Source organism: Oryzias latipes, chromosome 14 (genome assembly GCF_002234675.1).
Source record: "Oryzias latipes chromosome 14, ASM223467v1".
NCBI classification, from domain to species: Eukaryota; Metazoa; Chordata; class Actinopteri; order Beloniformes; family Adrianichthyidae; genus Oryzias; species Oryzias latipes.
In genome coordinates, this window is record NC_019872.2 from 1,213,327 (window position 1) to 1,238,629 (window position 25,303).

At 41.0% G+C, this 25,303-nt stretch overlaps 1 protein-coding gene across 7 annotated transcripts in view; it reads right to left on the reverse strand.

Moving 5' to 3' along the window:
- robo3 (roundabout guidance receptor 3) overlaps window positions 1-25,303 on the reverse strand; it is a 106,106-nt gene that overhangs the window by 36,717 nt on the left and 44,086 nt on the right. For 4 of the 7 annotated variants that reach the window (XM_023962264.1, XM_023962261.1, XM_023962260.1 and 1 more), the window contains exons 3-7: window positions 11,318-11,475; window positions 9,737-9,857; window positions 8,666-8,804; window positions 5,669-5,796; window positions 1,732-1,743 (exon numbers count right to left, since the gene is read on the reverse strand). In XM_023962264.1, the coding sequence (XP_023818032.1) occupies window positions 1,732-1,743; window positions 5,669-5,796; window positions 8,666-8,804; window positions 9,737-9,857; window positions 11,318-11,475 (558 nt within the window). The remainder of the gene's footprint in view (window positions 1-1,731; window positions 1,744-5,668; window positions 5,797-8,665; window positions 8,805-9,736; window positions 9,858-11,317; window positions 11,476-25,303) is intronic. The other 3 variants (XM_023962265.1, XM_023962263.1, XM_023962262.1) reach the window with 1 other exon arrangement.

Here is a 25,303-nt window from a genome sequence, read left to right on the forward strand (position 1 = left end):
TCTGCAGAATAGCATGATTTCATTTCAAGAGGCAGCTGGCACACTGCCTACGGCTGGAATGAATAATTAGCAATAAGGGATGTGCTTGCTGCGACAGTGAAACTGAAATTGAGGGCATGGAAAAGGCTCTGCATGAGATAGAAATGGGGTCATGAATTGTAACAAAACGGCTCACATATACATGAGACAAATTTAGCAAACAATACATCTAAGCCACTTGTATAGCGAGCAGTTCTGGTTAAACAGAATGCCTTTTTTTGTTTTACTAAATAAATGACAGTTGTTCAAGTCAGTTGCAGGAGGTCGAAAAAAAGAATGGAAGTCATGGGATGGGAACTTAACTAAATCTGGAGTAGGGCTGCACAATAAAACGCAAATTTATCCTTATTGCTTAATCAATCTGTGCAATATGCATAAGATGGCAAGGATTGCAATAAATGGTTATCTTAAATGTGCTAAAACAATCTCTGAGATTGTTCGATTGTTCATATTATAATTTGTGGTCACTGATCCATTTCACAGTCGATATTGGTTCATTCTGAACGATCTGATTCTCTGACCTATAGTGGATCCAGATCATCTTTATCCAAACTTCCAGCACTGAGACTCAGACAGAAATTCCTGATACTGAACAGTGAAGTTTTCCAGATTCCTGAATTTCTTCCAGATCATCAAGTGGAAATGAAATCTGTGTCCAAACAAACAAGTAAACTAGAATGAATGTCAAATCCATTCACATGTTAGTTTCCTAAAGTTCACCACTGTTGTTTTTCCACATCCAAAGAATCCAAAGGGAACATTCTAGGCACTAGATGGTCACATGACTTTGCTAAATTTAAATTCTTTCCACACATTGGACTGAAATGATGGATGATCAGTTTTTGATGACATCACATGTGTGTTTTCTGCTGTGATGTACTTGGTCGTTTTTACCTTAAAGTAAAATAAACCTACCATGTCTCAATCCAAATTGTGTTTTCCAAGATTGATTATCATCAATTTGTTTCATTTTGAAACAATTGTATAGTGGTAGAGAATTAACAACTTAGGTTATGCTAGGTTGGATAGTAAAAAAGGGGGAAACTGACCTATAGCTTAGCAAGGCAGAGAGATGGAGACGGGAAGGACATGCAGCAGTTTAGGGAGGTTAAGGATAGGAATGGTGATGTATTTACTGGGGTCAGTAGTGTCATGGAAAGGTAGAAAGAATACCTTGAACAGTTGATGAATGAAGAAAATGAGAGAGAACAAAGATTACAAGAGGTGACTGTTGTGGAGCAGGAAGTAACAATGATTATTAGTTGATGAATGAAGAAAATGAGAGAGAACAAAGATTACAAGAGGTGACTGTTGTGGAGCATGAAGTAACAATGATTATTAGTAATCTACAAGTAAAGGTGTGTGTCTGTGTGTGTGAGACACTGCATAGTTGTTCCCCTTGTTGTTTTGGAGTCATACTGAATCATAATGCGTTTTACATTCTTCCTTGAAAAGATGCTGGGATGAGATATGAAACAATCAGTAGTTGATAAACGTCTGTAAATCTGACTCTGAAAGAGTCGCTGCCTCAACATTCACAACCTCCCTGTGCGTCAATGTTAGGCACCACTCACTCAAAGCAAGGCAGGGTTTTGGGTTAATCAAAATGACACGAGGGTTCCTGTATTTAATGTCTTCTACGGAAATACACAGACTAAAGCATGCAAAGATGGAATGGAATGGAATACTTACAGGAAAGACCGGCTGTGATGGAGAGATGCAACAAAAAGGGAAAGAAAATGGAATAAGTGGGATAAACATGATGATGATCTGTATGAGTGAAAGTGAAAGATTGTTTTTCTTTTACCTTCATACAAATAGAAGCAACCAAAAAGCAATTTAAATAGGATTGATATCAGTTAATGCCCCAAGTTAAAAAGAAAGAGGAAGAGAAGGACAAATAAGTAGAGTGGAATCAGGCGCTGAAAATGCAAAAGCAGTTCTTATCAAACAATGCAGAGGTAGGGCGGTCGACCCCTGATCAGAAGATTGCAGGTACGAGTCCTGCCTTCCTCCTTGGGCAAGACACTGAACTCCACCTTGTCTCTGGTGATGATAGGTTGGTGCCAGTGTTTGGCAGCGGAGCCACAATCAGTGTGTGAATGTGTCTGTATAAGGGTGATTGGAACTGGGACTGTGGCAGAAAAGTGCTGCACAAGTTTACTCCATTTACCTTTTGTAAAATACACTCACCTGCCACTTTGTTAGTTCCTATCACACTTTAAACAGAATAGAACTCAAGGAACACTTTTAAAGCAAAAGCTTTCAAGTTTCAAAATAGAACATAAATAAAACTCAATGTTTGATCAGTTCCATTTAAAAACAAAGCAATAATCTAAGAATTCTAATGTTTTCAAGTTTTACATATCAAACATACAATTTACAAATACTTTTGTCAAGATCCTGTGAATAATCTAGGAACTAAAAGCAAATTGTCAGAGTTTCGTCTGGTAGGGTTGACTGTTGCCGCTGTGCAGGTCTGACCGTTGTTTTTGCTAAAGAATCATTGTTTCTTTCAGTCTGATGTTCAACATGCTTGAAGTCTCTGATAAAAAGGTTGGTGGTATTTCTGGTTTCAGACGGAAAATGCCTTCTGCACAGTTAGCAGTGCATGTTACTCTGCTTTTTGTCTGATTTTAAATAACAGAAATACCTCCACACAGGCCCAAATTTCATTTTTGAGTCACCGTGTTACAAAGGGGGAGTTGAGGAAGTATCCAGGTGCAGAGAGGAGGAGGCAGGAGGTTCCAGGAGAAAAAGATCTTTAATAACTAGAACTAAACAAACCAAACCAAAACCCGCAGCTCAGCAGGCTGGAAAAACTCGAAAACTAGAAAGACACTGAAACCGGGAACATCAAACTATGGACCGGCCCAGGAGGAAAGGAAAGACAGGACTTACATACACACATACAGAACAGACGAGACACAGGTGGAGACAATGAGGGAAAACACAACACAACACAGGAACCTTTCAAAATAAAACAGGAAATGAACTCAAAACATGACAGAACAAAAAGAACCAAAACACAAAAGCAAAGATACTAACACCATAACACACTGGCCAAGTTTGCCAGTGGATTAAAAAACTCTACCAGCCAAACATATTTTTTATCCGCCAAATTATAGCACTATTTTACACAGAAATACCTTCTACGTTTAGAATTTTTTTAAGAAAATGAAATTGCATAAAAGTATTCTAGAAATGGTATGAACACGTCCTTAATGTTATCTGACTGTAAACTCAGATTTAAACATGCTGAGAAAACAAGAACAGATTCAAATCTGCCTCCAAAACTCTGCTAAAACCCAGTGGATTCAGTTCTGTCATAATATTTATGAAATACTGTTCAGGAATTAATTTTGTTTTATTTATCCGCCACGTCCGGGAAAATACTGTCAGACTTTTCCATTTAGTCGACAGATGGAACAGCTTGTTAGCATAGCATCATTAGCATCATAGCATTAGCTATGATGCTGTAAGTGAAGCAGAAAATCGCCGCATTTTCTGCTGTTACAACAGGTTAAACTAAACGCTACACACAGATGAAGTGACCGCGGGGGTGGAGCGTGTCTCACGTGCATTTTTTTCACCTGCGTGCAGACAGCGGCTGCCACTCCTGACAGCTAAGAACAGGAAACTGAGACTACAGTACAATTCACACAGGCTCACCAAAACTCGACAATAGACAATTGGAAAAACGTTTTCTGGTCTGATGAGTCTCCATTTCTTCCGCCTCATTTGGATGGAAAGGTCAGAATTTGCTGTCAACAATATGAAAGCATAGATCCTGCTTAGTATTACCTGCTTAGGCTGATGGTGATGTCTGGGGGATATTTCCTTGGCCCACTTTGCCCCCCTTAGTAACAACTGACCATGGTTCCAACACCACAGCCTACCTGAGTATTGTTGCTGACCATGTCCATCCCTTTCTGACCACAGTGGACCATCTTCTCATGGCTACTTCCAGCAGGATAAGACGCCATGTCATAAAGCTGGAATCATCTCAGACTGGTTTCTTGAACATGACAATGAGTTCACTGGACTCAAACGTCATCCACAGTCACCAGATCTCAACCCAATAGACACCTTTGGGATTTGGTGAAATGGGAGATTGGCATCATGGATCATCTGCAGCTACTGTGTGATGCTGTCATATCAGTATGGACCAAACTCTGAGGAATGTTTCCAGAACCATGTTGAATCTCTGCAACCAAGGATTAAGGCAGTTCTGAGGGCAAAAGGGGGTCCAACCCGGTACTAGCAAGGTGGACCTAATAAAGTGAGTGTATATTCTCATTTACTTGCTGTGTGTGAATGTGTGCATGTGTGAATGTGTGCATGTGTGACCCCACAGTTTTAAGAGTAAGCAATGTCCATTTGCCAGAGATTACTGTTGGTTGTGGCTCCTTCACACAGTTAGGCACTTATTAGTTATCCGCGGACGGTCTTTATGTGTACAGGTCTGTTGTCCTACATCAACAGTTTTGGTGCATTCACACAGTGTGTGAGAATACACGTCAGAGGTTGACTTATCAATACTTCTCATTTCCCTTTAAACATCAAAAATGACAGGTTTCCATTCGAGGGCCTGACTGTATCGTCATGGAGTTTAAAGCCCTTGTGGGTACCGGATGTTCTCGGGTTGCCAGATGTTCTCGGGGTCCTTCAGGGTCCTTCCAATGAGTTATATCACTAGAGGAGACATCACGTGGTTCCTCATGGGGGGAGGGCACCGCCATCTTGGTGAGGTCAAGTTTTGAAGACCAAACCACTTTTTATAACATTTAATAAAGAGCTCTGTTTTTACTTTCAATCACTTCATTATATGAAAAAGAAGAATGGCTTGAAATTGCTTAGTTTTGTTCAGAAATACAAACTTCACAAGTACCCCTAACTTAACTATTTCGATTTTTTCTATGTTCCTTTATTTTATTTTACTTATGTTTTTATTTATTTGTGTGTTATGTTCATTGTTTATTTTTTCCCCTCTATTCTTTATTTTATATGTTAATATATTATGTTTGGCAATGGTGACTGATCTTCGAAGCAATATTCATTACATCGTTATTGTTCGTTGTTAACGTTAATGTCATTGTTAATGTATGATACCGCAATTGTCAATAAAGTTTTAAAAAACACTTAGCGACGTTAACTCATTGGTCGTGGCAACTTACAGCCAATCAAATCGTGTGACGTCATCATTGGTCGAAGGACCCCGAAGGACCCCGAGAACATTCGGTACCCACACCCTCTGATCATCGCTGCCTGTCCAGAGGGACATCAAGTCTGGGCTTGAAAGAATTTTCCAATCCAGTTTTTAAATACATCTCCTTAGTTTTAATTAACAACTTTAATCATTCAAAATTATGGGAGGTTTTTAGCAGATGTGATTTCACTTGTGTTCATTTTATTTTCACTACAGATGCAAGCTTCCTACAAGCCGCCATGCAAAGACTGGTCAAATTTAAATAAGTCTCATGAGGCCAACAAGAACAACCCAAAAGAAATGCTATGGGTGGTTTTGTAATTTATGTTCATGTTTAATGTGTTGCAGTCAATTTTGTACATCCTGATTGCACTGTCTGAAAAATCAGCTTGTTTGTGTGACCTCAGTTCCATCACTGACCGTGTACTTGGAGGGTAGCTGAGGCCTCAGCTTTGCCCACACTGTTCTCTGATGAGCAGATGTACGCGCCCTCATCCTCCGCTCGCACCTGGGTCAGACGCAGACTGTTGTCACTGCGGATTTCAAACCTGAAACACATACAGGATACAGGATTATGCTGAGATGCAACCAGATCACTATTTTCAACCAGTTATTTAGGTTACTGTATCTGACTAATTAAAGAGATTTACAACATCTTGGTTATGCAAAGTCATTACTTGGTGTTTTTGAACTTGGTGGTTGTTTACTGGTTTGGAAATGTAGTTCAGCTGAAAAACAATGGAAACACTTGACTTTACTTCCCCAGAGGGATCATTAAAAGATCATCCAACTCCAAACAAGCGTGAGGGAGCCGTGCAGTAACACTGTCGCAGGGCTCTGGTGCCAACAGCACATGCTGGGGTCTGCCCAGAAACCGCAGCTTTCAGGTTTCAACTGGCAAAAGAGGTCCGTTGTGTAACAGTAAAAAGGCTCATCGTGTGGATGACACATGCTGCTGTACAAGCAGCTTCACACAATGAGTCACATATTCTCTTCCAGAATGCAGTGAGTTTTATGATCATTTTATTTAGGAAATCTCCACTTCCTCCTCACAAACAGTCTTTCTTTTTCAATTTTACAAATCCAAAACAAAAACATTTTTTTGGTTAGCAGAACCGAAGTGATTAATAATCCCCTCACCCCAGAAAAAGACTTTTTCTGTTTTTTATTCTATGTAGACCTAATTGAAGAGAAGCTTTTCCCACCGATAATGTCACCACAGTATAACAGCTTTAACACAATTAAAATCTATTGCAGTAACGTTCATATTGTTTATAGTATTAAAATAGCTTCTTAATTCTTTTCATATCAGACACACAGCTTGGGTAGGTCCACAGGTAGGTCTAGAGCAGGGGTCCCCAAACCTTTGCAGTGAGGGCCACATGACGTTTCCATTCTCTGATTGGGAGCCAGGGTCAGATGAAACAGACAAAGTATGACAATTGCAGGGGGGGCTAAATGTTAACATTTATTGTTTCCCAGAAAGCCACACATAACCAAATATAAATAACTCAATCTGATATCAAATAATCCTCTCTGCATTCTTCACCAGAAAAAACAATAACAATAATAGTCAGCAAATATATAATAACACTATGTATGTAATCAATAAAAAAACAAATGACCCTCTCTGGGACCTTTACATAAAAAGACAGGAACTACATAGCAACACAGTCTGCTGAGCTAGCAGTCCACTTTTTAGCTTTGAGAGTTTGTCTGCTCGCATTTGCCCTTGCAAGTTATCACATTTCTCTTTGTGACTGGATTCATAATGTCAGCGTAGATTGTATTCTTTGAATACCGCCACCGTCTCTTGGCGGATGATACAAACAACCTTTACTTTACGTTGATCAAAAACAATACTTGTTTTTCCACCACAGGTGAAATACCCTGCATTCTGAATGAATTTTTCTCCTCCCCAATCTTTTTCCAATCTGATGGGGGGGGGGTCACGTTCAAGTTCTATGACTGGGGCAAAGTGAGGTTGCAGTAGAAAATGTTTTAGGTTGGCTCAGATTTCAATTCAAATAAGCTTTATTGACGTGAGGAGAGAATTCCAGGGATTCTGTTGGGGAGGCCCACTTCCCTCCAGGTTTCCATGAGGCTAAAAAAATAATAATGCAAAAAAAAAGGATCTCTCTCTGGTGTCGTTCAGGGGGCTGGGTCAAATGAGTGGGCGGGCCGGTCCGGCCCCCGGGCCTCGGTCTGGGGACCTCTGGTCCAGAGGGAAAAAGTCTAGAGTGTCTGAGGGCCCACAGTAGGACACACAAAGTTCACTTTTGCTGCTGAGAACCAACCTAAGGTCAGGTGGTGCCACTTGTCACTCAGGCTGCTTCAAATGCAACTGGAATATTCTGTTGTCCCATTTGAGATATCCACTCCATGAATTCATCTGCAAGCTGATGGGAAACCTTCAACCACTGGCGGATCTTAGGAATCCTGCCTATAAAACTAATAAACCTCACCTGGGATAAACTATGGTCTAGCAACTAACTTAACTCTATCCCATAGTTTTGCCATTACAAATGTAAAGACCTCTGAGTAAATAAAAAAGAAAGTCAAATTTAGATAATATAAATGTTTCAAGAAAAGGTTGTAAGGTTGTCGTTTCCGAATTTAAAAAAATCTGTAGATAAAAGGCAATTTAATTAAACAAATGTTTCCATTTTGAATCATCTAATTTTATTTAAAGACATTCTGGGTTGTTTTGTTTGGATAGCAAAGGGATATAATTCTGTTGACCACTCTTCCCTTCATTTTCAGCTTGAAAACAAGCTTTTCACTTTCTTTTGCCAATAATGAGAGAACGCGAGTTATGGCAAAGTTCTTTGTGTTAACTGAATTTTAAAAACCTGTCTTGTTTTCTAGGACATAGTTTCTGCAGATCTGCAAAAGCTCATTAGAAATTCGTCTTTGACCGTTGGCGTGGAGCAACCCCGCCTCCTCCCCCTTCCCGTCACTGATGGCTCTGTTTGCATGGTCTGCTGCTAGCTTACAGCCTCAACCTAACATTAGTAGTGCAACAGAAATGGTGAGCAATAGCAGAGCTAACCAGCCCTACAGTTTTGAGCCAGATACCAGGTACCTACATGGACCTTCATGGACCTATTCGTCAGAATGAAGTTGAGCAGGAAGTGTGTGACCCAATCATTGGAGAGCTTTTTCACACATCATTTGTTCATCTGCTCCTGATTGTCCACGGTTTGAATAGAGAAATACTCAGATTGGCAGTTTTAAGCCTAAAGTCTTTTATATATGTCCTCCATGATTAAAAAATGCTCCAAGAATATGTTAATAACACCAAAACACGATTGTCATTCTTTAACTGGGACACTGGTCCAACACCAAAACACCTAAAACACCAAGCCCCAGGTTCTAAAGCATGGGAGAGTTTGAGTGACATTGCTTTAGGGCTACCTTCCCCGGGGGAACTCTCCCTCTTCTCTATGCCAGCGGACAGTTGGAGTCGGGTCTCCATGCACCTCACAGAAGAAGTCCACTGTGTCGTTTGCCAGCACCACTTGGTTCACTGGTTGTTTGATGAAGACTGGCCTCTCTGAAAGCAGTAAATAACAATTGCAGTTCAATTTTTCAGCCTGTTCCAGACAGCGTTTACAGAGTTACACAGTTGAGAAGCAACTGAGAAATTGTGTCTGAAATTGCTGATCCCACATTCCATTGCAGAGAATAGTAATGTTGCCTCAGAAGATTTGAGAACATTAGCTGCATTTATATATATATATATGTATATATATATATATATATATATATATATATATATATATATATATATATATATATATATATATATATATATATATACATATATACATACAACCAAACCTGCATTAAGACTGGATTAGCCAGTTGATGTTACAGGCTGAGAAAAGTTAGGGGTAATGAGCGAGGTTTGGTAAATGTTTACTGCAATAAGCCAACGTTAATGAGATGGCAGGATAAAAGGCAATGATCTTCAGAAACTTTATCATCACTGAGGGGGTTTTTGGAACACTGCAACACTGCAGACTGTGGAGTAGCCACCACTGGGTCTCTGCTCCTGGGATCAACACAGTACACACTGCAATGTAATGCTGTCATGCTGCACAGCACAGAATCCAACAAGGAAGAAAGGGAGGTCAGCACAGATAAGCAAGAAGCAATTGGAAGGGAAGCCTTGCTATTCTTTCACAGCAGCAGGAGAGGAACAAAAGTGGAACACAACTGAGAAAAGATAGATCAGTAGAAAACTGATGGGATTTTAATCCCCAAAGCAGTTCTTCCCTTTGAGTTCTAAAGAAGAGGTGATAGTTTAGAGTTCAAGCTGAACATGAATACATTAAGAAAACCTTCTTAGCTCATAAAAAATGATTATAATCACTATTGCTCAAGGATTATTAGATAAGATACCGTGATACTTACATCACCGTATCCCTTGTTAAAATTGTTTTTAAAAAATAAATACATTAAAAACAAGTAGCTGCTACTCACCAAACACCACAAGTTCAGCAGGATCACTGTCTTTCTCACCCACCATGTTGGTTCCAACACATACGTACATTCCAGCATCACTTTTCTTTGTGTTGGAAATCATCAGCTTTCCACCACGGATCTGAAACCAAGACAAAGGAGAGACGCACGGGAAGAGGCAGGAGAGAAGGGTCAAAAAAGACAGATTCAGACAGGAAGTGCTTTGGGTCAAACTGCTGCTGTCATCCTATTCATTTTTTGTGCAATTACAGTGACCTGTAATTAATTCATCTAATGAAGTTATTTTACCTCATATTTTCTTTTAAGTTCATGAAATTGTGGCACAATAAAAGATCAAAATACAACTAAAAGGTGCCTTTATGATGTTTTTGTATTCTAACAAACTTCCAACCTTTACTTTTACACCACCAATGAGGAATTTTCCAATCTAAAACCATGAAAGGAAAAAACACATCAGGTCCAGAGTGCTCTAATTAAAAAACACTTAAAAAAACAGTAGGAACACAAACTACTTATTAATAAGTTGACAAACCTTATTTCACAGTTTATCACAACGGAAAGACAGTAGTAAAGACATGAGTGATTTTATAGTTTCCTTTAATCTCTTTGGTGAATTTGATCATTTTGAAGACTGGTTGCAGCAGAAGAGGAAGACAGAAGGTGAGGAAGACATAAGACGTGAGGATGTGAGACCGGAGGAATTGAACTATTTAGACTTTGTTTCTTTAAACAAACATTTGCTTCATCATCTAGACAAAAACATGCAGGTAGAAGTGAACGTTCCCTCGGAAATTATACTTTGTTTATTTCTCTTGACAATTAAGAGTAAAAGAGTGAGAGCAGAGCGCGGACGGTGTGACCCCACTGGAACTGTTACCATGACAACGCACCACGTTTGAAATGGTCCACTTTTTGTGAAAAACGGTTAAAAAAACGCACTAAAATGTCTGTAACAAATTAAACTTGATTAACCCGTTAATTTGATCGCTCTAGTCAAGACGAACCCTTAAGTCTTGGGTGTTTCACATTTGGCTTCCCTGTTCCACCATTCTCATATTACTATGATCATGGTTCCTTGAAAAATTGTTTGCTATTTATGTTGATCTATGATGCAGCTTTCATGAATGTCTCCACACCAGTTTTAGTTTTCATTAACAGAGCAGAACAGTTTGTATCAAGATTTCCAACAGAATTCCTGCACAGCTTCACAGTTATGCCGTCATCCGTGTCTGCACTCCCAACCTGGTAACACTCCAGAAGATCTGGATGCATGCAAGCCTAAGGTACGCTTTAACCCTGTAAGCTATGAAGGTTGGTTTTCTCACTATTTTAAAGAAGGACCAGTTGTAACTGCAGACCATCATGTGAATCCAAGTAGAGCCAACCAAACAGATGAATGTTTCTATACAGTTTTTGTTATACATGTTCCTGCAGCTTTTTATGACCAAAGAAGAAATGGTCATTTTGCAAACTTTGTTTATGTTTAGGGAATCAAAGTGGGAATTTTTTTTCAAGAATATGGTAATTCATGTCATTCTAATAGGAAAATAACGGGAGTGTTGCTCCAGCATAAAAGTTTACCGTGATCCTTTCATCTCGATCATTAACCCGAATGTTGTTTCTTTTCCAGGAGATGGTGGGCTCTGGGTGTCCTCTGGGGGGGATACACTCCATGACAGCCGGCTCCCCTGCTGCCACCACCACATCGCTGGGTGTCTGGCGGAAGTCATCCCTCAAAACTGAGAAAAAAACAAGAGAGGACTTGAGTGAAGGCAACTTAGTCTGTGCAACTCCCTGGATCTCAAACAGCCAAATACAAACTATTTCTTCTTATTTCGGCGCACAGAAAGGCACAAAGCTTGATGGCACATTGATATTGATACTTGTTATAGTGAACTTTAGCATGACGTGCCAGCCTCCCTGAGCTCCTCATTCATCCTCTGTGTGCACATCAGTCATGAAGGCTGCAGCAGCTGACTAGGAATCATCACCATCATCATTACTTATGAAGCGCTTTAACACAATTAAAACTGAAACAATGTACTGTACATTAAAACGAAATATAAAAAATGGTAAAAACAAATGTAAAAGTGGTATCAGATCAAGATCTCATGTGTAACAAAAAATTGAATCTTGAGTCGAGTTTTAAGAGCGGACAGTGAAAACCCTTTTCTAATATTTAGCAGCAAAGCTTTCAAAGCTTCAGAGCACAGATAGAACAGGCTGGTTCCCCCCTACACTGACGTTTAGACCTCAGCACCTCAAGGAGAAGCGGGCTGGAGAGTCAGGAGAGAGAAGATCAGGATGGTAAGGCGGGGCCAGACACTCAAAGATCTCAAAGCCTGACCCAAACACACACACACACACACACACACACATGCATCACGCACACACGCACACACACGTGTGCACAACTACCCACATCAAGGTCATTAATTACCACTGAATTAGTACAGTCTCACCCAAAATCTAACACAAAGCACATAACGGCCAACTCTAATATCGACTTAGCCTTCATTCAGATTTTTTGGTTGTAAGGTTAACTCTCTCAGTTCCTGAATACGCCCGCTTAGTGAATTGTCTTTGTGCTCGTTCAATTTATGGCAGCGATGGAACGCCATATACAACAGGGGATTGTGGATCTAGGTGTGTATTTGTATAAACCCCTTATGTAATGTAGGCTAAACTTTAGTTAAATGAAATGTGTCTACATCAGTAGCTTACCACCACCAAGTGTCAATGAGGAGTGAATGAATAATAGACATACATATTAAGCGGTTTGAGCCCACGGAAAAGCACAGATAAATCCAATCCATTATTATTATTTAAAAAAAAGACAGGGCTCTAGTCCTGACTTAGCTGTAGCTTCCAGCTGACCACAGCTCTGATTTGGTTGGCAATTCCATATTCTTAAATAAGCAGAATCAGATTAAAAAACAAATCTAAAATGTGCTTTTAAGTGAAACACCTCTACTCTTTAATTTAAACATTTTCTATTTTAAAGTATGTTTCACTATTTTGTTGAGGCACATGATTCAATAAAATCTCAAAATCTTATTAAAAACTGTAGAAACAAAAAAAACTCTAAACATAACATTTCTATTAAAGATCATACAAATACAGGAAATCTTAGGAAGCCTTAGTTTCCAGCCATTCTTACTGTGTTTTCTTTTACGTTTTTAAGACGAACAGCTCTCCAGTTCCTTCATCTATCCAACCATCCAGCCCCCACCCCTGATCTCCCTCCAGCAACACTCTCCTGCTCATCTGAAAGCATCCAGACATGTCTTCTCATTTAAGTCTTGGGTCTGCCCTGAGGTCTTTGGCCAGAGAGGACCTCTTCTGGACACTTCCACAAGCTGCTCCCAAAACCCTTTGAATGAAACTGTACTGTACTCCAATGCTGTTCCTGGGAGTACCACACTGGAGCCCGTCCACTAGTTAAGAACTTTAGCCTCACCAATTCTAGAGGGTCTTCTGTTGTGGTATTCCATGCAGACACTTTCTACTGACCTAGTTCAGTTGTCACATATTTGGATAAAAATTCAACCGGAATCCTTTGTAGTTATGTTTTTAACATGCTGATTGGTCAGGAGATGGAGCCTGTCCCACATTATTGCCATTTATTGCAAAATCCCAAATGTAGTGGGAACGGCACTGAACACAGACCCCATACGGCCCTCAATGGTACTGTGCATACTGCAGGGAAAACATGCTGCTGCACATGTGGAGACAGCTGTTTGCCTCAGTTAATGTGAGGAATCAATGAGGCTGTTATTATGTAATATTATATAAAAGTGTTCTTTTTTCCTGAGAGTATAATTCAATTGGCAGGACTATTTATTTCACACTAAACAGATTGAAGTGTAAGATTGATGATGGCTTCATACAACTCCATTGATATAGTCAAATATTGGCAGAACTAACCAGTTTTTTCCTCCCTCAGTGTGACTCAGGTGAGAAAGATATGTTGTTGTTCACCTTTTGGAATAGACAGACAGCTTTTAAAAGTTGAAGAAACTGTTCAATTGAGTAGTAAATAATTATTTGTGAGAGAGAAAGTTTAATAAAGAAGGAAGTGAATTAAGTAGCTGAGAAGGAAGTTTGAGGGTCAGGAATATGGATTATATGATGTCATAAATGCTGGAGTTGCCCTCTTTTGCAGCTATTTTAAAAATTAAAAATTGTTGTTCTAATGTGATGTTCATTGCAGAGAAGGAGGGAAGGATAAGGGAAAAAAGGTAACAAGGTCAGAATTCTAAATTCAAAGATGAAAAGAGAAAAATAATTGTGAGGCTGACAATTAAGCCAGAATTTCACTTTTTGCAAGAAATTTAGTGGACTATTTGGCAGCATTGGAGCTGGTGGATGTAAAGCATTAAAGGGCATCTGGTGTATACATGTCCAAGAGAGTGGGTTGACCATTTTCCTGTTAGATACAGTAAAGTAAAGTTTATTTGTCAAATATACTGCATACACATGATACACAGCAAAGATGAACCTTCTTTCCTCTCAACCCACAGTGCAAGCAGCCTATGAAAATAACAATAATAATAATGACAGTAATCTAAATAGGTCTAAATACGTCGGTCCCCCCAGAACACAACGCCAGCTTCACACAGCAGTTCTATTTCCAGTTCATTGACGTGTCAAATTTCCCTCCAAAAAGCTGGAGAAACTGGAAATAGGTCCGGCTTTCAAAATAACAAATGTAACTTTTATTTGAGATTTAAGGTGACATGTCCACGCAATAATGTGTGTTAACACCGCGGATAACACTGGCGTCCATTTTCCCCATGAATGGCAAAGGTGTCATTTTGAAAGTACAAAAACATGACATCATTTATGACACAAAACATGTATTTCACAAGGAATCGGTGAGGAACTACTCAACCTGGTGGTTGCAGGACAAACAACTCCTTCAGGAGCCAGGGGGGAGGGGGGCGGAAATGCAGAGGGAAACGATGTAAACTAACTGACGTTCAAGAGACTGACTCCCCACGCAACGCAAGGAAACGCACCACAGACGGACCAGTGGAAATTCAGACCCTTCACTGTGACTCTCATACTGAACATACTGTCCATTTCTTCTGATCCTCTTTGAGATGATTCTGTTTCTTCATTGGAGTCCAGCTGTGTTTAATTAAACTGCTCAGGAAAGCCAGACACCTGTCTATAGAAGACCTTCTAGCTTGCAGTGCACATGGGGTCAAAAGAACCACCCGAGGAGCTCAGAGACAGAACTGTGGCTTTAAGACACATATCTGCTCAAGGTTTTAAAAGAATGTCTGCAGCTCTCAAGGTTCCCAGAGGACAGTGGCCCCTAGAATCCTTCAATGGAGTTGGTTTAGGATGACCAGAACCCTAGAGTTTGTCAAAAAAACATCAAGAACTCCCAGACTATGAGAGATAAGATTCTTTGGTCTGATGAGACCAAAATGTCAAAATTAATTTCTGCAGCTTCATTTGTAATGAGGTTGCAATTATAGTAATATGATGATTATTACAGTGGTATGAGAAAGTTTCGGCACCCCTGATAATTTTCAAGATTTTTTCTCGTAAATCATTTGTTGTTTGGATCATCAATTTCAGTTATATATATCATATAGCAGATGAACACAGTGATATTTGACAAGTGAAATGAAGTTTATTGGATTTAAAGAAACTGTGCAAAAATTACTTAAACAAAAATAGGCAGCTGCGTAAATTTGGCCACCCCAACAGAAAAATGCCATCAATATTTAGTAGATCCTCCATTTGCAGAAATGACAGCCTCCAATCACTTCCCATAGCTTCCAATAAGGGCCTGGATTCTGGTTGAAGGTATTTTGGAATTTGGAATCATCAGGGGTGCCCAAACCTTCTTATACCACTGTATGTGCCAATGGAGACTCCCTAAAAAGATCCTAATGTCTGTAAAAAAGCCAGCATGGGCAATATTTAATGCTGTCACTGTAATGAGCTTCATTCAGTGTGGGTCCGGGAAAGAGCCTTGCTCACCCATGTGTTGAAGTGTCCTTGGGCAAGATACTGAAACCCACATTACTCTTGGTGGTTATGGTTTGTGCCAATGTTCGGCAGCAGTGTGTGTGTAAATGGGTGAATTTGACTATGACTGTAACACACTTTGAGCCTTCTAAGAAGGTAGAAACACGCTTTATAAGTATACGCCATTTACTATTTAAAACTGCTTTCACTTCCTCAACACTTGAGCTTCCTGAAGCATTGACCATATTACAGTGTCAGGGATGCATGAGGGGGAAGGCTTGTTTCTCTTCTTGTCAAGACAGAGAAGAATCTCCTTTAAATGTTTGCAATCAAAGTCACAGGGAGCGTTGGCCATTGGATGATGAAGAAGATATTTTTCGTCTCCTTTGCGGAGAGAACGTGTTCTTGATGTTGTTCTGTTAACATACAGATTCTTACTGTTGCCTCCAGAGCTGTTATGTTAATTGTGGCATTTATTCTCTGGTTCACACAAAACAGACTAAATTGCCACTTATGGTCCGAGTGAGATCCTTACAGTGATGGCCAATTACCTTGCTCCAAAACATTTGGGGCTCTCTGAATCCCCCCGGCCCCCTCAGTGCTGAAAGGATATGCCAGATCACATCCCTGACCTTATCTGTATCGACTGCCGACTTTTCTCTCAATCAGGCCTCACAGTGTTAAAAAAAAAGCTAAATCGTTTCCAAACCTGTCAAGGCATACAGCTAGAAAACAGGACAGCTGCCAGCACCCCAGGTCTAAATTAGCATGGTGTAAGGTTAAAGGACTGCTGTCATGACCTGTCACACACCACGGCTCCAGGGGGACTGATTGTTCCCATTCTGCCTTCAGCACTCTCCAGTTCTGGGCCAAAAGAGGGTTTCAAGAACTTTATTAGGCTCTGACAATTATCCATGAGGCCTTTGGGGGGCCCATATTGAGTGGCTGAACTTTGACCCTTTCTTTAAACTCGTTCAACAAAGCCAGAATAATCCGCACCACTGGGGCCGAAGGGTTTTTCTTTAATCAAGGCATAGCTGTAAAGCAACACCAATTAGGTTGGAGATAAGGAGAATCAGAACATGTGTTTGAAATGTATATACCCTGTAAAGCACAACTCAGCTAAGTGGCCATGACAGCTATTTGATGAGCAGACAAATAGTATAAAAAATGCCCTTAAAGGACATTTGGGTTATGGCTGCTATAATTTCTTGATGATTTCTAATACCCACAGTGAAGTGTAGACACATCATGCTTTGGGCTGTTTTTCTGCAAAACAGACAGGATGATTGGTCTATATTCTAAAAGGATGCATCCATTTTTCTACTTCCATCAGTGACGATGTTGGGGATGAAACATGGCTGGATCTTCCAGCATGATCTCAAACACATTATCTGGAAGCAAAGGAGGAGAAAAAGCCCCAAAACATCAGAGCTCCAAGAGGATCTGACTGGAAGGCAAAATATCAATCACGGTCTGTTCCCACCTGGCAAAGGACTACAGGAAACCTTTGACTTCTGTCATGAAAACCAGGGTTACATTACCAAGTGTTGAGGTGAACTTTTGTTATTGGCCAATCACTTTTTTAGTTCATTATTTAAACACTTGGGGAATCTGTGACTGCCAATCTTTTTCTTTTTTCTCTCGCTCCACTGTAAGGAAAATGTAATTTTTTGTAGCACTGGCTTGTTTTATTAGTTGGTTGTTGCTCCCCTTTCAAACTGCACATGCTAGTAACATTATTCAAGAATAAATACTGAAATGATGGGGAGAGGAGGATGGACAGTCTCTTGTTAGAAGGAGAAGAGGGAGAGTGGAGGAGGGGAAATCAAGCACTGCCTCCACAGGTACAAGCGCTGTAACGGGAATAAGCTGAGCATCTGTCAGTCTGACATCCTGCCCCAACACAAAGCAATCTACTTGGACCAACGGACATAAAAACACTAATACTTTTGCTCATTTGCTTGACCACATTCATCTTCTACTCCGTTATCAGGCCTGCTCAGAGTAAATCATGTCTCTGGGTGCCACCCGCTTCTAATATCTCTCAGGCGCCCCGGCGAGGAGCCAACTTCCATCAGCCACTCTTATTATCCAGAGTGGACCCACTCTGATCTCTATCAACCATTACCCCCAGATGAAATGGCCCACACAGGATATTACTGTGTGCTTGCGTGGATGACGGGAAGTTCAGCTGAGTATGTGGAGCCTATGGAGGGAGGGTGGGGGTCTCACAGTTGGAGACAGATGTCCATGCTGCCACTAAGCCCCCACCTCGTCCTCCCCCCAATACAAACACAGACACTCATAGATACACTGCAGGGCAGCTGAAGCAGCAAATACACCAAAACCTTTTCAGCCTTCAATATTAACAGCTCAGTGCAATATACAGGCTGGCTGAAGACTTTAATCCCCCTGCAGAGCTTAAGCCCTCAACCAAAAGCACGAAGAAAAAAGCACATGTACATGAAGTTGAGAGGCCTGGGTGTGACCTCAGTCTCAATCCGGTGACTGCGTTTACATGCTCCCGGTACTTTCTTTTGTTAGTTTCAATAAGGACTGCAGGATATGAGGAAAACATACAATTTGCAATAGTAATAACTAATATTGCAATGACAATATAACTTGTGATATATGAACACATAGCAAAAAAACTAAATACATAATTTCCATTTTACTGCAACAATTGAATCTAAGGGGTAAACATCACATAAATTATACTTCAAATGACCCTCGTCTACATAGGAGGCGAACATCTAACTTAAGAGGACTCCATACGATTGGTCAACATCGTGAAGGGGTCCATCCAATTGGTCAAATGCATATTGATTCACTAAATACTTTAAGCTGACATAAGATTGTTTTAGCCTATTTAAAGTAACCATTTATCACAATTTTCGCAGTCTTCTGCAATATGCGTATTGCACAGCTTGATATCGCGATAACGTTAAATTTGCAATTTTTTGTGCAGGCCTAGTTTGCATTCTGGCTTATGAAGCTGTAAGCAGCTCCCAGCATCAAAACCACAGCATGGCGATCTGAAGCTCTCCTCCATGTTACCACCAAACCTAGGCTGACCATGGAACAACAGCTGATCCCACTTACTGTGCACATACAAGAAGACAAAGCTGGGAAGCAACCAGAGGGAGAAGCGTGCACTTTTTGCCTTTTAACTGAATGTTTAATACCTAAAAAATGTTTTTATTTCTTCTAATGACAACTTTAGTTGTTTGTTACAAGTTACTCATTTATTCTGCAATGTTGGCAGATTTACTGAGTTCATCCATTTTCTAAATCCAGTATATTCCTGTTTGGGATCATGGGGTTACAGGGCGAACCTGGGGATCACCCTAGACCAGGGGTCGGGAACCTATGGCTCGCGAGCCATAAATGGCTCTTTTGATGGTCACATGTGGCAGACAAATCTTTAATTATACTTTTTTTTTTTTCATTTGACCAGTCCTTGTCTGGCGCGATGCGATGCCAGAGGCGCGCAGTAGTAGCGGTGCTTGGAGAAGAAAATCTGCGCCAGCGCTATCACTTTACTATTATTTATTATTTCACAGAGTTTGTACCACCCGGAAACCTGTGAATTGACGTGCCTAAAACTGCGCGCTCCCGTCTCTGAGAAAGATCGCGCAGTTGCGGGGATGTGTGAGGGAGAAAGCAGAGGGTGGGGGTGGGGGGGACCGGCAGCAGGTTAATCGCGCAGGGATTGTAAAAACGTAAAACCCGCTGCCCGTCACTCACTGCAGCGTGTGAGTATATGTTTGGCTCCATGTCTGCATGTGATCAGTCTGTCTCACATCTAAAGATCATTCAGACCTACGATCACGTTTAAAGTCTCAACGCCTGCATGAAACAGAAACTCCCCACCTATCAACCAGACTAGACCATCAGCAAAACTACCACGAGAAATACTCATCATTTATTAGCAACAGCATAACAATGTTATTAAAAAGAATCCACAGACTTATTGTACTTTAAAAATGTTGAAATTAAATCAATTGCACACATTCATTTGCATATTTAGTTTTAAACATATTGTAGTGACGGTCACACACCCATTGGTCTGCTGTCAGATCTGGTAGCGCAAAGGATTATGGGATGCAATTTCTTCTGCTGGTTTTGGCCTGATCTGAGTGGGTGTGTGGGTTTAATCTATGTGTTTTATTGTCTGACTGTTCTTCCGTTCGGTGTTAGTTATTTTACCCTGATGGTTTATTTTGTCCTGCATCGTAAGTGAGGAGGAGGGCGAGGAGAATGACCCCACTGCATGTCACACTGTTCGAGGACAATAAAAGAAGCCAGTTCTGCAAAGTTCCTATCTCTGCCTCGTTCTTCGTAGCGTTGCTACAATATTGCTGCGGTCTGAGTTGGACTGGGGGGGTGTTCGGCCGCATTAAAAGTTCTGGAGTTCATTAAACGCATCAAGCAGAGATCTGATTGGCTCTCAATTCTGTCGCTCAGCCTGTTGTTAGGTAGTTTGGACCAATGGGGTTCAGCTATGGGCCGAATAAGAGAAATGGGAGGGCTGGAGCGGGAGCAGGGGAATATAAAGTTGGGAGAAGCGCTCTCTCTCATCTCGGCGGGAGAGATTCAGGAGTTGCTGAATTAATTGTACGGCGTTTGTTGTGGTCTACAGCAGTGTTTTTCAACCTTTTCTGAGCCACGGCACACTTTAACCTTAAAAAAATCCCGCGGCACACCAGGATCCAAAAATTTAAAAAAACAAAAAAAACAGAGAAACTCATAGTCTGTATTTATCTACAGTCCCTCCACAATCTCACATGCATTTTTGAGATAATTGTGGCAGAAAAGCTTGAAACTGCAGCTGTTTTTTTTCTAAAAGATGCAATAAAAGTTAAGTTAGAAGATGTAAAAACAGTTTGATGTGTGTTCGTTGATTTCAAGACGTTTAACAACAGATCTCCTTGAGCGCTGTCACTCTCACAACCCAATGCATCATGGGAGATGTAGTGCATTAAACGGCCCGGCGGAGATCGCGTCTCTGAGCTTCCTTGTTTTGTTCACTTGTTCCACGGTCTGACATCGGATTCTGTGGAAAGCTACACCGATAAAGACGAGCTTTAGCTGGTATTTCTGTTAGAACTGAGCGACTTTACGAGCTAAATCGGGACAAGGAAGTGAAGACTTTAACCACTTCTGATTGGTCAGACTGATGACATGTGATTAAGCTCCCCAAGAATGATTGGTGGAGACAGTTAAAAGGACGGGACTTTTCCAAAATACAGCCGGAGTTGCAGCTGAATCGCGGTACGTCATTCTTATCAAAATGTCTTTAATAAAATAAAATAAACGCAAAGAAAAAGTATTTTGCGATCTTTTATATTCCTAACTCCTCAGTGTTTTATCAGGGCCTGTTTGGATGAACAGAGAGCTGAAATCCTGGAGATGGGAAATGTTTAATTTTTCAGTTAATGAGGGCAATTTCCCACGGCACACTTGACCATCTCCCACGGCACACTAGTGTGCCGCGGCACACTGGTTGAAAAACACTGGTCTACAGTAACCAAAATAAAGAACCTTAAAAGAGGTTAAGTCTCCGTGCCTCGGTGAGGGAAAGGGACACTACATTATTGTATGGCTCTTTAGAAATTACATTTAAAAATATGTGACGTTTATGGCTCTCTTGGCCAAAAAGGTTCCCGACCCCTGCCCTAGACACTCTATTGCAGGGCAACACAAGGACGGACAACCACACACAGTCACCCCCAAAATACAATTTAGACTCACCAATCAACCTATGAAGCATGTTTTAGACTATAGGAGGAAGCTTGAGAAGAACCACACATGTACAGGGAGTATATGCAAACTCCACACAGGACACAGCTGGGATTCAAACCAGGACCTTGATGTGAGGAATGAGTGCTAACCACTACCCCACTGTACAGCCCCTTTCTTGCTTGCTTTAAGTGAAAATCCTTCATGTTTAAGAGTAATTTCTTAAAGCAAGTCTTTCCACCTTGTTCCAATTCATCAAATGACCAATTAGGTCTTGAGGAAGCATGGCCATAGAACTAGCACTGGTAATGAGGAAAGGGTTTCCTGTTTCTTTCCTTGTTTGCATTACCACATCAGTCAGCTAAATAATCAGTCTCTCTCTTGTGAATTTCAGGAATGTCGCTGTTAAGAAAGCCACCAGAGATCCTCAGATCATCAGCCAATCGAAACACTTCATGAGCTTAAAGTCCTACCGGTTGTCACACACCTGCATGGGTGACGGAGGGAAGTTTGTTCCTTGCATTTGGCCCTTTCTCAGGGGGAGCAGGGAGATGTAGTCATGCTTGGGATGCATTCCACATTCCACTTCTAAAGAGAGATAAACTGTTACTCTGTCATTCTTTTTGTCAGACTAACCATTCTTGATACCTTTATTTTTAACATCTTCTTGCTAATCCTAATCGTTTTCATGCTTTTTTTTTCTTTATCGCAAGTTATTCAAGTTATAAACTGACCAATCAGATGGCTCACTAAAAGCATGTGGTGCTCGCTGGTCCCCACATCAAACATTTGATTGACAGATTCTCCCGAGCCGCTTTCAGCAGAAGGGGTATGGACTTCAAACAAGTTTACTCCTGATTGGTGACAGCATTGCTATCCTTCAGGGGTCCCCAAATGCAGGTCTCGAGGGCCGGCCTCCTGCTGCTTTTCTAGACATCTTGCCTATCTGCTGCTGATTACCTGGATCAGGTGTGTTTAGCCAATAAGGAGCTTTAACGGCAGGTTGGTTGGAAAACATGTAGGACACCGGCTCTGGGCCTGGATTTGGACACCCCCGTGCCACAGAAATGTGACTCCTCCCAACTTGGACCAATAACTGTTGGCTGGCTCCAAACAACAGCGCCTGTATCACGGAAAAATGGCGACTGAATTGGCTTTTTTTCACTGGAGCCGCAGGTAAGGCATTTTCTATGGATGGCATCACACCCCACCCACTTTCTCCAGTGATATACTGTCTGAGATTTGAACCCGCAACCTCCTGATCTCAAGGCAGACAAACTATCACTAGACCGCAGAGTCATCAAAGCAACAACAAACAAAGAAACTTCTTTAGGCAAAGTGGACCCCATGATGGATTTCACCTACTTAGTATTGCATTTTCTGCCAGGTAATTGTGGCTAGTGTGGTTAAGAGTTGAGGCTGCTTTTGTTTAGCATTTAAAACATGACTGCCCTCTATCATTTACCAAAAAAAATAGAGGAAAGGATATATTTCACCGCTAAAATGTTGTCCTTTTTTCAGAGCGTTGTCCACATCACTCTGATCCAATCAGTTGCTTAACTAGAATCTGTTGCTGTGAGGTTCTGCAGAACTTTGACCCGCTTTGCTGACAGCATTTTAGCTGATGCTCCGTGCATTAGCCGCTGTGCAGCTGCACTGCTTCACTATCTGAGCCGCTACAAAGCACTGCCATCTGGGTTTTTATGATACTGGCAGCAACATGGAAGAGAGTTTTGGTTCAGTACCCATCCTAAGTAAAAACTAAGTAGTTCATGTCTCATAACACCAAAACAACCTGCTTCTGACCGAGATCTTCTTGTTGTTTTGTGTGTGTAGAGCTGTTCAAAGAGGCTCAGTGTTCTCTGCTGCCAACTAGTGGTCTGAGGTTTATGTGGAAAACAAGAGTCAGACGATGAAGGACGCCCATAAATTATGAAATAAATATCGTCCTGACAGCATTTTGAATTGATACAAGTATCGCCAAATTTAATATTGTGATACATCGCCGAATCGATTTTTCCACACACCCCTACTCCACACACTAGCCCTGCAAACTTCAGATGAATCCACAATACATTGTGCCATATTACCTATAATTCTAAATTTGTTATCCACTTTCTACTTGATGCCCAAATCCTAGAATTGATAGCAATTTACAAACTAAAATCCTTATAAGGCTTAGCAACGTTTAGAGATTTAGCCAACAGCACAGCCCCTTCTTTGTAGAACAGCTGCACATCATTCTGCCAAATTCCTTAAGTTCCTCTGTAAGTCTGTGGGGACTTCTGTCAAGATATCCTGTTTCCTGGCCATCACCATCACTCAGGAAGCAGGCCCAGAACATCAACCTGGTCTCTAAGAAGGGTCAAGAATGGCTGTTAATGTTCTGTGAAAATGTTGGCAAAGCGTCACTCTGCTATTATCACGTTTAATTGGTCTGGTTTGCCTTGTCAAGCAGGGGATCAGCTGCAGCCTTTTTTCAGTTCAGGACCTGCATTTTGGCAGCCAACCCTCTTTATCCTCCTTACGTACTATTTTTGTCCCCTTTCTATGGCATCCGAAGTCGGTCCATCATGATCAGAACCTCAACCAACTTTTGTCAGGCAGCTGAGCGGTGCCCCAAACTGCCACTACAACCACCCCAGCATATAAAAGGACACTTTTTAACAAGCATCATTCTTTTGAACGTAATCTGTGTTGAGCTGGACTGCAGTAACTAATACATGTTTTGGACTGTGAAGTACCTGCCAATAAAAAAACCTTCTGTTTCATATCCAAAGAAAAGAAGGAACCAGTGGTGGAAAAACAGTTCAAACAGAGAACCCGCCTTCAGGCTTGATGTTTTACAGTGGTTAAAGTGTCCTTGAACAAAATGATTTGTTTCCTCTGCTGATGTACTCCTGTGTGGATGTCTAACACGTTGTCTGCAGTAAAAAAGACACAAAATATTCTCCAAGCATGGATCAATAATAGCACATAATGAAGAAGTCGTAGTTGAAATTTATGTCTCTCTTAAATTGCTTAATGTGCATTGATGATTTGGTGACCTTGAAGGAGAAAACTGACCTCCATCATGAATGACTCTCAAATCCATGCTGCTGCAATTTAGCAGTTTCATTGATTCAGTTCAGAAAACCTGTATGTAATGAAGAAGGACAATGATTGGTACACTGTACCTAACGTAGCTTCTTCAATCCCCGTTGTGAGGTTGCCCTCCGTGCTATCTTTCAAAATGTGAAAGACTCTGTCGCCTCACAGGGAGAAGGCCTCACTTTGAAACCTTTCGGTGCAGCGAGTACATCTTCTCCCTGTGAATGTGTGGATTTTCTCCAAGCACCCCAGCTTCCTCCCATAGTCCAAAAAAAGTGCTTCAAAGGTTGATTGGTGACTAATGCAAGTTGTCTGTGTGACCCTGTAATGAACTGGCCATTTGTCCAGGGTGAACCCCCTCTCCCCTGAAGGACCTGGTGTAGACTCCAGCAACCCTGGTGATCCTGCAACTTATTGAGGCGGATGGAGACGGGCTGTTTGTGGGAGAAAAATGGTCAAACCCGAATTGCATAAGAGAGAGAAACATTTCTTCTATGGGCACATTGTAACTGACAGGTCGTAGTTAACACTTAAACAACAGGCTAGGGGGCAGGAAGCTTTGTCCCCCAATTTAGAGTCAATATTAGTATCATTCTTCTTCAAGCATTATTAATATCACCTCAGCTAAAAGTATTGCTGTTTAATATTAATAACATTAACAATAACAACAACAGTAATAAAACAGTTTGAAATATGTCATATTCTTCCACTTTCCTTTCCTCATTTGCCACAACGCCAAAATCA